Raw genomic sequence first — 16,741 nt, forward strand, 5'->3', positions numbered from 1 at the left:
AAAGATATTATCAATCCAAATATATATTTCTTTAGCAAATATGAATGCACAATTACACAAGCAGATCCTTGTCTAACACAGACAGGTCATCACGGCGCTCGGCGGTCGTTTCCCAATCCTTAGGCAACTCCACCTCCTTGTGGTATACCAGCACATCGACACACTTCATGTTGTCAGTGAAGAATTGGGTAGTGTCGATGACGCGGTCGAACGGGAAGCCGAGCGGCATCTCATCGAAGCCGGTGCTCCAGCGACCTGACCGCCGCTCGTTTATGACGTGCATGTCCACTATGGGCAAGTTGTAACCGGTGTGAACTGGTGTAACAACCACGAATAGCTGGAGCTCCATACCGCCAGTGGTACCCAAAGGCAGGAGAAGGCGACGAGGAAAGCCCATGCGAGATTTCCACCACCAGTTCTCATCAATCTTACTGGCGCCCTTCACGGAAGCATCCCACATAGGACGTGTCCAAGGCCTATCCTCAATCACACCCTGGAATTCAGTGGAATTGCGCACAATTGAGTTCTTTCCAGACTTCAGCTTGTATAGGAAGGTGTCGATCTCTATCATGTCCAGGCGCTTGTCGTTGACGTCAGTAATGCGGCCCATGACGTCGTATTTAGGACCAAGGAAGACCCTGACAACAGCGTCCACAGGTTTAACAGAAGACACGGCGATGGTGACCTTGAATGGGTGGTTGTTTAACCGCCTCTGCCGCGCGACGAATAAGAAATCGGCCTTCTTGTTACGTACTTCAGTCTCGTTTAAGTACACTGCGTTAGTGATATCCATGTCGTACGTATCGATAAAGGTGATCAGCTCCGTAGTGGATACACCTTCGACCTTTACTCCAGGGAAGTTGAACTCTTCGCGCGTGTATTTCGGCAACTGGTTTTTAAAGAGCTGGACGACTTCAAGCTTGCGTTTCAGGATTCTCCAGAAAGCAGGATCACGCAGGGAGGTCGAATACATATCCGTGGCTGTTGGGACGTAGGTGTGCCTGAAAATTATGGAAACGTATTTTCATTCTGTTCGATTATTAAGTATGTATTGCTAAGATCGTGCATATGCTCAAAAGGGGAGGAAAAATATATTAAAAGTTCATAAAAGAGGAAATTAAACACTAGAATGTTTACGTCTTTACTTGTTAATGTTGTATGTAGCATAGGTGAGCAGTTTTTTTGACAAGTTGGTGGAGTAAGCACCGCCCGGGTTCTGAGTCGTCCCCAACAATCGGCCGAGGTTTTCAACATCTTGAGGTTTCCTCAATGGTACGACAGTACCGTCACGCTGAAATGAGACAAAAATTGCTTTAGGTGTGCTTTTATTTCTTGATAGCTCATGACTACATTGGTTGACTGTATTATTATTAACATAGTACCTAAAATGATACCGATGAATTACAATTAGGACACACCTGTCTGTGCTATCTAAAGCTACCTAATACCTTCATCAGCATCTTCATTACACCAATATTGAAACCATGATTTTATTAAGATAATCATCTTAGTTAAACACGTCTCGAGGTGGGTATTCCTGATTATGATATATACTTGACATGCTTGATTTCGGCGTACGATCTTAAATAATCGCTTGGTTTTAATAAAAAAAAGTACGTACCAGTTCGTATTGTCCTTTAATGACAGCTAAGTGCAGTAGCTTCTCAAAGTCCTCGATAGCCTCCTTCGTCTTCTCAGTGTATTCGTGGACGATCTTAGTGTCATTCGAACGAGCGGGCATCTCGTCCCCAGTATGCAGGCGGATCTTAGGCCAGCAGCCGGTTTTCAGAGTTTCATCCCAGCTGATGGGCTGAATATCCCTCATACCATGCGAGAGTCGTTCGAGCCTCAAGCGAGCTAGTAGCTGTTGACCCGTATACATAACCACTTCGCCTCTTCGCTCCTTTTCAACGCCATAACCCTCACCAGTAAGCCAATAAGGGTAAAGCATATGCGAGTAGAATACGTAGGTATTCAAATCGATGTCTTCTGTGAAATAACTCAGGACATCATCTACAGAGAGCGTATAACGAAGAGTAGTCCGCGAATCGATAGAGACGACGTTCTTTTCGGTTTTAATTTTCCAGTAATCAGAGAAGGCAGTTTCCACCTGAGCATTCGTCATCTTCAGTATGAAGGCTTTGTTGATTACGTCGGAGTTTACGAATAAGTAGGGGTAGATCTCGTAGGGGGCGGGGAGGAGGATTCCACGGTCCTCGGGATGGTGGAACATGCAAGCTGTGAAGGCATAGACGAACATTCCAGGGTTGATGCGTTCGCGAAGCCAGCAAGCGACGTTGAGAAACACGTCCCAGTCTTTGGCGTAGTAAAAGAGATGGAAGACTTTAATGGCTTCTTGGACGTATTTGTAGTTTTTGTCTACGAAGACCTCAGCGCGCGGTAGCATCCCGGATTGGTAAAGTTCCAGGAAATCATCCACTACGTCAGGTTTCTGAAAATATTGAGATAATAAACTTGAGATGGACACTTAAAATTATATTTATTAGTGGTAATAATAAAAGCCACGAAGTTGAGTACCAGTAGCAAAACCAGCTCCGCCCTAGTTGCCTGACGCAAAATCAACATAATAGCATTAATAACTCTCCGATCAAGTTGGTTCGACTTTTGACGCTGGGTAGTATTGACCGCTGTGCATTAAGCATGCCTGTAAAAATGAACATGAATTTAGGTATTTTGGCAGATGAGTTCCGTAGAACTGTTTCTAGGCCAAAACATAATTCTGGAACGCAGCACTCACCAAGAAGGCCTGCTGGTTCTGCTCCAGCCTCCAGGTGTTGGCGACGCTCCTGACGTCCTCGAACACCGACGGCTGCAGGATGTGGTCCAGCAGCCGCAGCACTACCTGCTGCTTCGTCTCCATGCTCGCTGGTTCTGGAATTAACAATAGGCTACATGTAGGGTTGCCAGATCAAAAGGCGCTATTAACGGGAAAAAATATCAATTTTTCGGGATTTTGGGCCTTAAGTCGGGAAAAAACATTCAAATTAAAGTAATTGTATTCAAAACAATGATATTTTACATTATTGGCACTACATCAGCTGCTCTTCCCATTACGGCTCGACGCGGGTCGCTGGCTCGCTCGACGACAGTTCGGAACTTGAAATTATTGTTTTATAACGTGAAGCTGTTTTTCGGGACAATTTTCACTTGGTCGGGAATCGGGAACACATGCTAAAAATCGGGGGAATCCCGCCAAATCCCGACCATCTGGCAACCCTAGCTACATGACTAATTTTAATTTATGGTATCATTCGATCGGGTTTGTTTTTAGGATCAAATGTCTATATGGGGCCCATTGCATTAAAGTAACGCTAAAGTCAGAAATTGTAGTCAAAGGCCGACAGTCGCACTTCGCTCGCGAAACACCCTAAACAAAACAATAAGGGAACGTGACGTCAAGGTCTCTGAGAGCCCATCTTATAGTATGGACAAAACAAGTAAAATTGCGTTTTTGTCGGTGAAATATTGCGTTTATGTATATAGTTGCTATACAATATTTTTTGGATTAAATGTAAGGAATGGAATGGTACCCTTACTTTTATCGTTTTTGGAAGTTAAAAAAAAAATTGAAACTTTCAGGTCCTGTATTTTTGTACCATTTCCATATTTTATTTGAATATCCACATCATTGTGATAAATTGCTCGTTTGCTATCTATTTTACAAGATTTTGTTATAAAATTCAACATGTGTCATCATCCCTATTCCTTGCTACTGACAAGGTTGAAACGTGTTCATCAAAACTTATTAGCCCGTTTTAGTGTCCCACTGCTGGGCAAAGGCCTCTCCCCTTGGTCTCCACAACCGTTGTAGTAACAGCTTTGAATGATTCACGGTTAGTTTCACTAGACTTACATATATCGACCGGGATATGAACCGTGATTACCTTTTGTATTGTTTTCGAGCTCCCGATATTATAGCGCTGGCGGTATACACCGAGAAATTCAGTAAAATGCTGCAAATTATGTTAAAGGTATGAAAATCGGTACGATTGATCTTTAGGACATTTGAAACAATTTGTCCTGAAGCACCAACAAATAAAAGAAAAACGAGATGTTATGACGTCATCTTTTTTTTGTATGGAATTTAATTGTTTCAAATGTCCTAAAGATCAATCGTACCGATTTTCATACCTTTTACACCATTTGCAGCGTTTTTTGGCGAACCGCTATCGCTATTAGCTATCTTCAGTTACCCGTGAACAAGATGCATGTAACTGCGTCGAAATATCGGGAGCTCGAAAACAATACAAAATGTAATCATGGTTGATATCCCGGTCGATATAAGTCCCGTTGTCCCGATGGAAGTCCCCAAAAGGGAGGACTGGTCAAACAGTCAAATTAAGTGGAAAGCAGGAAGCCTGAGGTGGTACACTGATGGCTCCAAATCCGGATCTGAAGTAGGCTGCGGAGTATACGGTGAAGCGCCTAGGGAAAGCATCAGCTTAAACCTAGGACGTTTTTGCTCTATATTCCAGGCAGAGGTATACGCCATTCTAGAATGTGCGTCAATCAATCTGCAAAGCAACTACGGTAATCACACAATCTATATCCATTCGGATAGCCAGGCGGCACTCTTAGCCCTAACCTCTGATGTCACCACATCGAGGCTGGTTGAGAACTGCAGGCAACTATTGAACAACCTTGGAGCCAGGAACAAAGTTGTTCTACGTTGGGTCCCAGGGCATGCGGGTATCGTAGGAAACGAAAAGGCCGACGAACTCGCGGCTAAGGGGCTAAGGGGAAAAACTACAATCCTGAGCCGTTTTGTGGTATCCCCAAAAGCCTAACGAGGCTCACCCTAAAGACCTACTACAATACACAACAATTCAACTCTGGAGGGAAACAACAGGTTTGAACCATTCCAAAGCGCTTATCAAGGCCTTCAGCAAAAAGGCGTCCTCGAACGCCTTAGCGCTGTCTAGGAACCAACTGCGCAACTTGGTAAGGGTGCTTACTGGGCACTGCTGCCTAAATAAGCACATGCACACCATGGGGAAACGTGACATGGGGCGGTGCAGACTCTGTATGGAGGCAGAGGAGACGCCCTTGCACATCCTCACAGAGTGCCCTTGCCTAATGCGTACTCGTGACTTAATCCTGGGCGGACACATATTGCGCCCGGAGGAGGTAAAGTCTCTCGAGATCAAAAAGATCCTGCAGCTGTTTGAAGTTGCAGGTTTGGATCGAGAGTTGTAGTAGGTGGCGATCACAATAGATCAGCGATGGTCGCAGTGATACATAGGCTTTGAATCCTTATATAGCCCCTAACAAGAAGAAGAAGAAGTCCCGTTGTAGTGGGTTTTCCGGCCAGTTACTGAAATGAAGGTGTCTAAGTCGTCCCGCCATCTCTGTCTGGGCCTGCCACGTCCGCGCTATTTTGCGGTATCCACTTGGTGGCTATATTAGCCTACCTATCTCGATGCATGCGGCAGACGTGACCCGCCCAGTCCTACTTCAGTCTGGCGGTCTTCTACCCCATTCTTGTTACATAGCAAAAAAACTGCAAAATTTTCTTTGCTGGTTCAATATGTACATATTACATAATGTTCAATACGCATTTTAAAGCTCTAATAAGTTTACGAGAAAAACAAAGGACAAAATTCCTTATTCGCGTAGACGAAGACAATATTACAGACAACATAGCTTAGCCAGAAATGTCTCTTTAGGCGGTAACAGATCGTAGCTGTAACAAATCCAGATCAAATTCATTACCTGTTATTACAATCAGAATACGCATCAACAGCAAGTATTAATTAAATACAAAATATTTTAGTACCATCGAACCTAATAATTATCTTTAGAGACATCGGGGTAAACTTAATTTTTTTCTTGATATGACAATATTTTAAACTGAGGTGATGCCGTATTACTTATTTATTTATTTTCACTCGAAAAGTAAATTATCAAGAGTGAATTTATAAACATTGAATAAACAAGTTGAGCAAAAATAAACATGTTTTCAAAAATATTAATAAAAAAACTTACGCAGCTTATCTTTTCCAATGACGAAGCTCATGATTCTACGGCCCCTGAGCAACTAAGTGTAAATTATACTGCACAATCACTAGTCTTTTATCTGCTTGCTTTCGGCCATCTTGACTTCACAAATGGATATTTTTAAAACAGTAGATTTTATATTAATGTTTCTTTTAAATTGTACCTTAATATTGTATTCTCAGAGTTCACTTTCGAACAAATTAATATAAACTAATAAGTTCTCTTTATGTAGAATCTTGGGCGCTATCGACAAAAAACATGCGTTGTTTTTGTCAAAAGTCGTGTAAACAAAAATATTGCTCTTGGGTCAGTGATAACTGCTGTGTTAAGTGAAAACATAATTTAATTAGATGATTAATAAACTATACTTTCGAATATACACCGTATTGGTTTGTAATACGGTTGTAAATAGTTTTCAATATCAAATAGGACGAACTATGCCCTTCAATATTTTTAAATGCAGTATGACATTGGTTAAGCTTAAAGGTTTTAATGATATTACCAAGGGCGAGGAAAGCAGGGTCAATCGAATCACTTTTTATGAAGGGTGCTGGAGAGATTGTTTTTGTTTTTGTAAGCTGTTTTTGTTTTTGTACCTAAAGTTTAGGTACCTACCTAAAGGTAGGTAGGTAAACATGTTAGCAAGTTGCCGAAAGTAGAGTCGGGCTAACTCGATCTGCATGGTATTACATTACAATGTCATCATTAATGTCGAATTTCTATGAAAATACGAACATGACGTTTATAATGACGCTCCCTCACTTTGTGCTGCTCGCGTCGGTACAAAGTTAGCTTAGCCAGACTTTACCTACCTGTTGATGCCTATAGGTATAGGTAGTAGATAATAACCACAATAAATAACGTTAGACTATTTAGAAAGTTCAGAAAAATTATCCATTTAATAAGTTTCTATGTTTAGCTAAATAAAAGATAAAAAATATTTTATGGACGTTTATCTGTTTGTTTCGTTAGATACAGTTGTATTTGCACACCTAATATAATACCTAATACAATACATATACAAATTAATACAACATATACCTACATAATTTATATTTAGTGAGAACTAGAAATAAACGTACTTATTCATAAGTTATATATGAGTACCTACTTTATCTGTTTTTTAGAATTTATTTGATAGAGACGAGCTAAACATAATTATCTAGCTAGACGCATGTCGCATATAAAACTGAAAACGTTCCTCACATTCTTTTTTAAAGTTGGTTAAGTATTTTTTTGTTTATTTTGGAGATAAATTATCACCTGTTCACATTCTAGAGGTTATCTTATTATTAATATTCGGAATGTTTAATTAGATAAGTAATACTCACTTATCAATTTCTTAATACTTACCTAATGATTTTCAATAACATAAACAGGGTTTAATTTTGAACTAATTACCCGCCCCAGCTTCGCACGGGTTAATAAATTATACATAAACCTGCCTTTTGAATCACTGTATCTATTTTAAAAAAACGGCCAAGTGCGAGTCGGACTCGCGTTCCAAGGGTTCCGTACATTAAGTCCGACTCACGCTTGACTGCACTTTTCTAATAGGTTTTCCTGTCATCTATAAGAAAATAACTATTTTGTGTATTTTTTTCAAAATTTTAGAACCAGTAGTTTCGGAGATAAGGGGAGAGGGGGGGGGGGAACGGTCGTTTTTTGCCTATTTTTTGAATAACTGCTAAACTATTAATCCTAAAATTATAAAAAAAAAATATTTGAGATTCTTACAATGAGCTCTTTCATTTGATATGTAACACGATATAGTTTGAAAAACTTTATTTTTTAATTTTTCATTTACTTCCCAAAAATGGCCTCCATATTTAAAATTCATTTATTTACGTTACACATCCATCTTTGGGTCACAAACTTACATATGTGTGCCAAATTTCAACTTAATTGGTCCAGTAGTTTCGGAGAAAATAGGCTGTGACAGACGGACGGACAGACAGACATACGAGTGATCCTATTAGGGTTCCGTTTTTTCCTTTTGAGGTACGGAATCCTAAAAACCGCATCAAAATCCGTTGCGGTAGTTTTAAAGATCTAAGCATACATATGGACAGACAGACAGCGGGAAGCGACTTTGTTTTAGACTAGGTATGTAGTGATGTAGTGATAAACTAGAAAATCAGTGATACTAACTCAGCCTATGACGTATCTACATAATCCTTTTATTCGCATCCTTAGTAGGTAGGTATTTCGGGGTTAGTTCCATAGTAAAAGTATAATCACGTTTAATTATCAAAAATGTAAAATTATAAAAAAAAAACAGAATGAGCAACAACAAAAACATGGCGCTAGTGCAGGGTGGAGGTAGACGGGTTAGGTATGGCTGCACCGTCATTGAGACCGAAGAAATGTTGGATGGGTTTGAATTTGTGCCGTGTCCCACGGATACACATACTGGTGGCTCGGATTATCGAAATCATAATTTTGGATCTTAGCCAGCCCATTACTACACTAAGGGATCTGTCCCAACGGTCAGCGATGGCTTCACCGAGATGTTTGATGAAGGTGGACATTTGCGGAGCGAAGACTCCATCGACGGATGTGACGAGGGGAGTGAAAGTTGCGTGACGCTTTTCACAGACGTTCGAGTATTTTCTTTTTTCTCTTCTTCGGCGGATTTTAGGACGGATGCTACGGATAGTAAAAGTTCAGTATGACCTACCCCTCAGAGAGTTCATTCACCCCTCAGAGTATGGTCAGATATTATAAAATTATAATGCACATGCTAAACACATGTTTATAAAATACATATGTATGTTAGTTAGTCTGTAAGGTATTTGTAGTATGGGCCTTGTTGCCTGAATTAAATTTCTAAATAAATAAATAAACATATAGTAGATTGTTAACCAAGGGATGAGAGGCACTCGTTTCGGCCGCCAATAGGCCGAGGCTGAAATTATGCCTTTCACCCAAGTTAAACACTCTACTTTTTATTTAGATTACGAAGAAAGTAAAGTGTTTTTTAAAACATGACTAAGTATACATTTTTATAGTATTTCTTGATGCCCACTTTCAACTAACAATTTAGGCAAAAGTATCATTATGGAATGGGGAGTTAAATATCGGAATAGAAATTATATAAAAAATCCATTTAAACCCAAATTTCAATTGCTTAGCGTAATTTTTTTTTTAAATCGTATTTGGAACGTAAAATGCTCCAGTGCAGAAACCTATAATTTAGAACAACAATGGCCCTGCTTTCAGAGCATGAGAAATGAAAAAAAAAAGTTGTACTCATTTTAGTGTTTGTCCCGATTTCGTGCCCAATTGTTTTTCCTGTCATCTATAAGTAAAGAAGGTAAAATTTTAGACCTAGTAGTTTCGGAGATAAAGGGGGGGGGGGGGAATGGTCCGACAGACAGACAGACGCACGAGTGCAGAGGTTCCGTTTTTTCCTTTTGAGGTACGGAACCCTAAAAACGCCAAATGAAACTATAAACATAAATGCTCTGTATAGTCTGTATTACTAGGATTCGAACCCGCGACGTCCTCCTTCGCAGGTTCACTACCGACTAGGCTAACCTAATAGGGATGATGACACATGTTGAATTTTATAACAAAATCTAGTAAAATAGATAGCAAACGAGCAATTTATCACAATACTGTGGATATTAAAATAAAATATTGAAAAATTACAAAAATACAGGACCTGAAAGTTTCAAAACTAAGTTTTTTTTTAACCTCCAAAAACGATAAAAGTAAGGGTTCCATTCGATTCCTTACATTTCATCCAAAAAAATATTCTATAGCAACAAGATGCCGTCCCAGAGACCTTGACGTCACGTTCCCGTGTCGTTTAGTTTAGGGCGTTTCGCGAATGAAGTGCGAGTTGCGACTCGGCCTTTGACTACAATTTCTGACTTTTGTGTTACTTTAATGCAATGGGTCCCATATAGACATTTGATCCTAAAAACAAACCCGATTGATTGATACCATAAATGAAAATTAGTCATGTAGCCTATTGTCAGCGAGCAGTTGAAAAGAAACAACTTAACAAGTAGGCCGTGTTACCAGCACGGCAGTTTGTTGAAGTAGGTCAACCCCAAGCCCGAATTCACTTGCACTGTCAGCCTCTTTGTAGTCGTGGCGCGTTGCTGCTGGTGTTAGAGCTGGAGCTTTCGTAGGGTTATCAACTCTATGTTTACGAGTAAGGTCAATATGGCTAATTCCGTCAGAGGGCCTATTCCGTCTACTAGCGTTTTTCTCGAACAACGAACAAAATTGATAATTTCATCGACAAAGCAGCGATTGCTTTTAGTTTCAGCAATTAAAGATGGTTGTTTTTCGTAGGATTGAAAATCAAATAAATATACGGTCTTTGACGGAATACGCCCTAAGTATGACGGAAATAGCCACATTAACCTTATATCTATAAAAACTAATGTAATGGGACTATCTTTGAGCTCTGCGCGAATACTTTTTTCCAAGTCGGGTTTTTTTGTGTAGTTTAAAAAAAAAAAAAAAAACGTAGTTTCATACTTACAAGCTTTTATAGCTGACTGTACTTTTGTTTCAACAGACAACTAATATTCATCGAGATAGTTTTAATAAACCCAAACAGAATTAGGTTCCTGTGGCAACCTCCTATGTCCATTATCAGATCAGCTCGATAGTATCATAATATTGCATTGTCACCCAACTTACACATCTACTTATAAGTTTCAGCTCAATCGAATAATGGGAAAGGTCGCTCCAACCTAGCATGCAAGATTTGACCCGAACAACATACGACAAACAAGTTAAATAGAAGCATGTATAAAAAGTGATACTAGAAAATACGTTTGATTTTGTACAAAATTCTTCTGGAAATTTCTCAAAATGAATGCACACGTGAATAAGTATTTTTACAAATTTAATCAGTATTTCATAATTTGATCTAAAGTTCTAAACTCAGCTTTAAGTAAGTGCTTAGAGTTTTTCGAGACATTTTCAATTGATTACATCCAACTAACTGGTATTTTTACATAGGAATCGGGCTGACCAATTAGATTTATTTATACGGCTACAATGTTGATAAAAAGATATTGTATGCAGCATTCTAAATACATATAGTTATATGTTTAAATTTAGTTGTTTGAAACTTTATAATTTATAACTTTCATCAATATAAAGTTAATTTTAAGAAATGTAAGAAGTAGTACTGCCAGTCAGATAAACAAAAAAATATTGCTCAAAGCATTTTATTAAATTCACATTAATTAAAATTAAATAGAGGGTTAAATATAAATTTACATTCGCATCATCTTGTCGACGCTCATTAGCATAACATCTTTGTAGCTTATGTGCATCAGCATGTCCTTGTCCAGGATGGTGAGGTCGTCGCGGCGCATCACCATGTTGGACATGTCCACGTCCTTGTTCACGTTGGCGAGGTCCATGTCCTTGCGGAACACAAGGATGTCCGTGAACAACATGTTGGGGGTGAAGAAGCGGGTGTAGTCGATCTCGCGGTCGAACGGGAAGCCGAGAGGCATCGTGTCCACGCAAGTCGTCCAGAAGCACGTGCGGCGTTCCTTCATGATGGTCATGTCGACGGTGGGGATCGTCAGGCCGGTGCGCACGGGCGACACGATCACGAACATCTGCAGCTCTAGACCGCCCTTATGACCGAGAGGCAGCAACAGGCGAGACGGGAAACCACAACGACTCTTATGCCACCAGCTGTCGACCATCACGCGGTCGCGCACGTCCACACCAACGTTCGTGTCCAAACCGAGATCCTTGTCCATCATGAGACGGGTCATCGGCCTGTCCTCGATCACGCCGTGCATCTCGATCGATTTGCGGACGATAGTGTTCTTGCCGGTGTCCAGTTTGTACAGGAAGCTGTCCATCTCGATCATGTCGTAGCGTTTCGTGTTGACGTCGAGGAGACGGCCCATGCAGTCGTATTTGGGACCGATGAAGATGCGGACGATGCAGTCGGTGGCCTTGTCGGAGACGACGTCGACGGTGACCTTGAAGGGGTGGTTGTTGAGGCGGCGCTGGCGGGCGATCAAGACCATGTCCATGCTCTTCTTCTTCATCTCGCTGTCGTCGAGGTACATGGCGTTGTTGATGTCGATGTCGTATTCGTCCATGAAGGTGACGAGTTTGTCGGTGCTGATGCTCTCGACCTTGACTCCGGGGAAGGTGAGCTCCTCGCGGGTGTACTTAGGCAGGATGGCCTTGAAGAGATATCCCATCTCCTCGACGCGCTTCAGCAGGCGCCAGTACAGCGGGTCGCGAAGGCACGTCATGTACATGTCAATGGCGGTAGGGACGTAGGTTTCCCTGCAAAAAGACAAATGAAGTGTGAATAATGTACCTCGATTTCCCGATTTTTTTCACTTATTTATGATTATCTCAGGACCGAGACAAGTGTAAGCGTACAGCGTACTCGAAGAGAGGCCTATGCTCAGCAGCGCGCGATAAAAGGCTGATATGTATATTGATGATGTTTAGAATATAGCCTTGTAATAAATCTCAAAAAGTACGTACTTGTCAACGTTGTACAGGTTGTAGGTGAGCATCTTCTTGAGCAGGTTGGTGACGTGGATGACCTTAGCGTCGTCGTTGAGCATGCCCATGCCGCCGACCAGCAGACGCGCCAGGTACTCGTAGTCCTCGGCCTTCTTCAGGGTGATGACGGTACCGTCACGCTGAGGGACATATACATTGATTAAATTATTGTTACTATCTTGTCTTTGCTATGTTTTATAATAAAGAAATAAATTGAAACCAATCAGAAATCCTAACAGTTTTCTTTTAGTAGCTCTGTTCAAATTCCGCTAAGTCGTGAGTGCCTATAATATCTTAACGCATACAAAATGTAAGCACTAGAAAGCACCTAGCATAGTTAAAAATAGTAATGAGAATAGAAATCATTATTTAGAATTTTTAAATAATTAGTTACAATAATGTAAAATAAACTTACGCGTTCCATTTTACCGGTGAGGATAGCTTGGCGGATAATCTTCTCAACATCATCGCATACCAGTTTCACCTTCAGATTGTCATCGTTAAGCAGCATGACGTTGCCGGAGCGGGCGGGCATGTCATAGCCGTTGTGCATGCGGAGTTTGGGCCAGTAGCCTCCCTTGATCTTCTCGTCCCATTTGATCATCTTGATGTCGCACATGCCCTGGCTCAAGCGCTCAAGTCTGTATCTAGCGAGCAGTTGCTGCCCGGCGTACATCATGACCTCACCGCGGCGCTCCTTTTGCAGACCGTACACTTCATTGTCCATCCAGTAGGGGTAGTTCATGTGCAGGTAGTAGAAGTAGGTGTTTAGATCAACATCCTCAGTGAAGTAGGTGATCTTGTCCTCCTTGCCCATGACGGTGCGCAGACCTTTACGGGCGTCGATGAGACAGATGTTCTTGTCCTTGACGATTTTGATGCCCCAGTAGTTCATTAGGACATTGTCGATGTTGAGTTTGCTCATCTTCAGAACGAGGGCCTTTTGGATGACGTCGGAATCAACGAAGAAGTAGGGGTAGATTTCGTAGGGGGCGGGGAGGACGATGCCGCGGCAGTCGACGCGGTGGAAGACGGCAGCGGTGAGGGCGTAGGTGAACATGCCTCCGTTGATGCGCTCGCGGAGCCAACAACAAGTCTTGATGAACACGTCAAAGTCCTTGGCGAAGTAAAGGATGCGGAAGACCCTGACGGCCTGCTTGATGTGCTTCTCGTTGGTGTGAACGAACACCTCGCCGCGGGGCAGCATACCCAGCTTGAACATCTCCACGAACTTCTTGACAACGTCGGTTTTCTGCAACGGAAAAACAAGTCATTTTAGAAACGACCAACTAGCTATTAGGACAAGTATGCGCTGCAGGGAATTAAAATTATACGATATGTTTCTTTCAGTTACCTGTAAACAATTTGCACGTACGCGTCGATATACAAATACTGCGGTATTTTATCAAGCTCTATGAAAAAGCTAATTCTGATGAATTTATGAAGATTCTTTGCCGTATGTCGTGTTATAAGTTTAATTTACAGGTTTCAATAAAGGCGGATATATGAGACAAAACCAAAACGCGTTAACATGAAAACAAAATATAGGATATGGAGTAATCCTTTACCTCCTTATTCTTATAAATGAACACGCCTCTTTTCATTAAAATAGTTTCTATCTATTACTTTTGAATAAAATATAATAGTTTTTTATTCGTAAACACACAGACGATACACATAATTATACAAAAAAAAACATAGTGAAAATAAAGTGTCACGAAATGGCCCCATCTTAGCATGTTGCTGGCGACTTCCAGCGCTGATCTTCCGATGAGACCATCAAGCGTTTACAAATAGCGACTTAATAAAATTAAACGGCTGCCAAACCGAAGCAAAGGTCCCCAATCCCCAAGTAACATTAGGTTGAGTCCTCACCAGGTATTGGTCCATGTTGTCCTCGATTGACCACTCGCGGGCGACGGTGCGGATGTCCTCGTACATGGAGGGCTGCAGGATGTGGCGCACCAGCTTCAGGATGCACATCTCCCGGACTTTGACGTCCACGTTCACTGTAAAATGGTGGAGGATAGAGTTAGGGCTGATTTAGACGGCGCGCGAACTCATGCGATTTTACTTATATTGCGGACCATTGAGGTGACAACAATTCTGCCGACCGATCAAATGACGCAATGTAATGAAACTCGCATGCGAGTTCTCGCACCGTCTAAACGAGCCCTAATCCTGCTTAAACGTCCGTGTCGTATCTTACAGTATATTCCGGTTACATCTCAATGAAACCGAAGTTCCTTTATTAGAATTATGCGTTGATGTTTTATTACCTAGTAATGAAGATTTTTGCAGACGGGCACGCAGCCGCACTTCATAAAAAAATTACCTGACATAAGTATATATCAAAGTTTTTGCTATACAAAGCATTGGTACTCTCCAACAAAAACCTGTGTATTTACGAGTATTATAAGAGAAAAGTTTCACATTTCTGGACTACATGCATATTTAATTATTACTCGTTCACCTCAAAACAAACATTTAAGAATTTAAGAATTCATTTCAACTGTTTCACTTGTAACTTTATTATATTAATATTTCAAGGCGATACGAGGTAATAAATGTGGTACTTATATTATTTTGACAACATTATTATTATTTTTACACAAGAATAAAAAGAGCTTTTTAAGAAGACATAATTATGCTCAGATACAAATAACATGTAAATCGCCACGCACATTTAAAAACATGTCAAAAACGTAGAACTTAATCATGGTAAGTTATCAATCTTTATAAAAGGGATACTTTTTGAAGTGAAAACTTCTTTATCGGCGCTGGGCACTTTTTGAGGCGGGGAAAAAATGATAAACTCGAGACAGCGTAAGGCGATCACGTGACCGTAAGGCGATCACGGGACCGTAAGGTTTAGATGGCCACTCATTTAGATGGCATTTAAATCAATAAAGAAAAACTCAATGACATTACATGAAAAAGGTTCTAATCTTGTACGGGCTGAAATACAAGGATCTCACAGTTACATTCTAACTTTATATCACTCAAATATAATTCAATAAAGCTACATCTTGATGAAATCGCTAATAAAAGTGAACTCTAGTACTGGTGAATAAAACTCAAAATATCATGACCAAATATATTTAGATGCGAGGTCTGCAAGGTAACTTTACAATTTCAATTCGAATTTTAAACAATTAACGCTACAAATTTAAGCTCACTGGCCAGCAATTTCGGAACTAAAGTTTTTCAATAGAAAGGAGGATGGGTCAATTATACATAGTGCTGCAGACATTTTGGACTAGTCATTGAGTTTTCTCTTCTGTCGGCGCTCCCGGAGTGCAACCCGTTGTTTTTTTTTTATAAGAGCCGAAGCGGTGACCAGACGGTTTGCATTTTTCGTTACAAATTATTAAAAAAATTAAAAGATTCAAGCATAAAACTCACCGAGGGTGTCCTTGCCGATGGTGATGGTGTCCATCTTATCCATAGGAACGACCGAAGCCGCCGCGGCGGCGACGATTGCCGCGAATATCAGTACCCTCATGCTTGCTGCTCGACGAGTGTGCTTCTGCCTTGCAGCTACCCCTTTTTATACTCGTACACTCGTTTTATCATCAGGTGAGGTGGAGAAAATAAATGAGTGAGAGACGTTATCTGGCTGTTGATAAAGGTTATTTTGCGAGACAGCGCTTTATCAATGCATTGGAACTGATTGCTAACTGGTTCAGTTGAGTTTGATAGTCCGAAAGTGCTTTGCTTTTAGAGTCCTACTTGACGTAGCACTTGGTGGGCAAACTTAGCATAGGATTGGCCTAAGGTCCTTTATTCATTTTTCTTCTTAGGTTAGGATTTTTACAATATGCATATACCTACGATTAAAATATAAAAACACTTACAAAACAATATAAAAAATAGATAAACATATTTTTAAAAACCTATATATATTTAGTTTATTATTAAAATTAATTACACATCATTATTGTATTACCACTAAGGCACTGCAGAACTATACAACAAATTAAAATTCATAAAAAAATACACATAAAGACAACACATTTATTAAATAGGTACATCCTACTATTTCGATTTAAGTTTTTTTATTTTTAAAAAGGCATTGACAAATATTTAATCTATAGGTATGTATGTAGGTACATATATATAATTATTTAATTATATGGGCGTCCGCACGGCTCTTGACAAAGCAAAGGAAAACTTGAGTTTCTGAGCAACAAGAAACTTTTTA

The 16,741-nt window shown here is 40.4% G+C and overlaps 3 protein-coding genes across 3 annotated transcripts in view; 1 reads left to right on the forward strand and 2 right to left on the reverse strand.

The window, feature by feature from the left end:
- LOC134651660 (syntaxin-binding protein 5-like) overlaps window positions 1-16,741 on the forward strand; it is a 376,139-nt gene that overhangs the window by 247,572 nt on the left and 111,826 nt on the right. The gene's annotated exons all lie outside the window — the stretch shown is intronic.
- On the reverse strand, window positions 8-6,048 carry LOC134651761 (sex-specific storage-protein 1-like). Its single transcript, XM_063506864.1, has 5 exons — window positions 6,007-6,048; window positions 2,759-2,892; window positions 1,622-2,452; window positions 1,146-1,291; window positions 8-1,001 (listed from the first exon to the last, which is right to left on the reverse strand). The coding sequence occupies exons 1-5, from the start codon at window positions 6,035-6,037 to the stop codon at window positions 53-55; spliced, it is 2,091 nt and encodes a 696-aa protein (XP_063362934.1). The 5' UTR covers window positions 6,038-6,048; the 3' UTR covers window positions 8-52.
- On the reverse strand, window positions 11,201-16,080 carry LOC134651762 (basic juvenile hormone-suppressible protein 1-like). Its single transcript, XM_063506865.1, has 5 exons — window positions 15,943-16,080; window positions 14,413-14,546; window positions 12,953-13,789; window positions 12,517-12,677; window positions 11,201-12,309 (listed from the first exon to the last, which is right to left on the reverse strand). Exons 1-5 carry the CDS (start codon window positions 16,040-16,042, stop codon window positions 11,265-11,267), a joined length of 2,277 nt encoding a protein of 758 aa, XP_063362935.1. The 5' UTR covers window positions 16,043-16,080; the 3' UTR covers window positions 11,201-11,264.

This window comes from Cydia amplana, chromosome 10 (assembly GCF_948474715.1).
Source record: "Cydia amplana chromosome 10, ilCydAmpl1.1, whole genome shotgun sequence".
In the NCBI taxonomy this organism is placed as follows: domain Eukaryota; kingdom Metazoa; phylum Arthropoda; class Insecta; order Lepidoptera; family Tortricidae; genus Cydia; species Cydia amplana.

Coding starts and splice junctions, on each gene's coding strand:
- LOC134651761 (XM_063506864.1), bottom strand. CDS start 6,037: ATGAGCTTCGTCATTGGAAAAGATAAGCTGC. Junction 2,893..6,006: donor CATTGGAAAAGATAAGCTGC/GTAAGTTTTTTT, acceptor TGTTAATTCCAG/AACCAGCGAGCATGGAGACG. Junction 1,002..1,145: donor GCTACATACAACATTAACAA/GTAAAGACGTAA, acceptor CATAATTTTCAG/GCACACCTACGTCCCAACAG.
- LOC134651762 (XM_063506865.1), bottom strand. CDS start 16,042: ATGAGGGTACTGATATTCGCGGCAATCGTCGCCGCCGCGGCGGCTTCG. Junction 12,678..12,952: donor TCACCGGTAAAATGGAACGC/GTAAGTTTATTT, acceptor TATGTCCCTCAG/CGTGACGGTACCGTCATCAC. Junction 12,310..12,516: donor AACCTGTACAACGTTGACAA/GTACGTACTTTT, acceptor GTCTTTTTGCAG/GGAAACCTACGTCCCTACCG.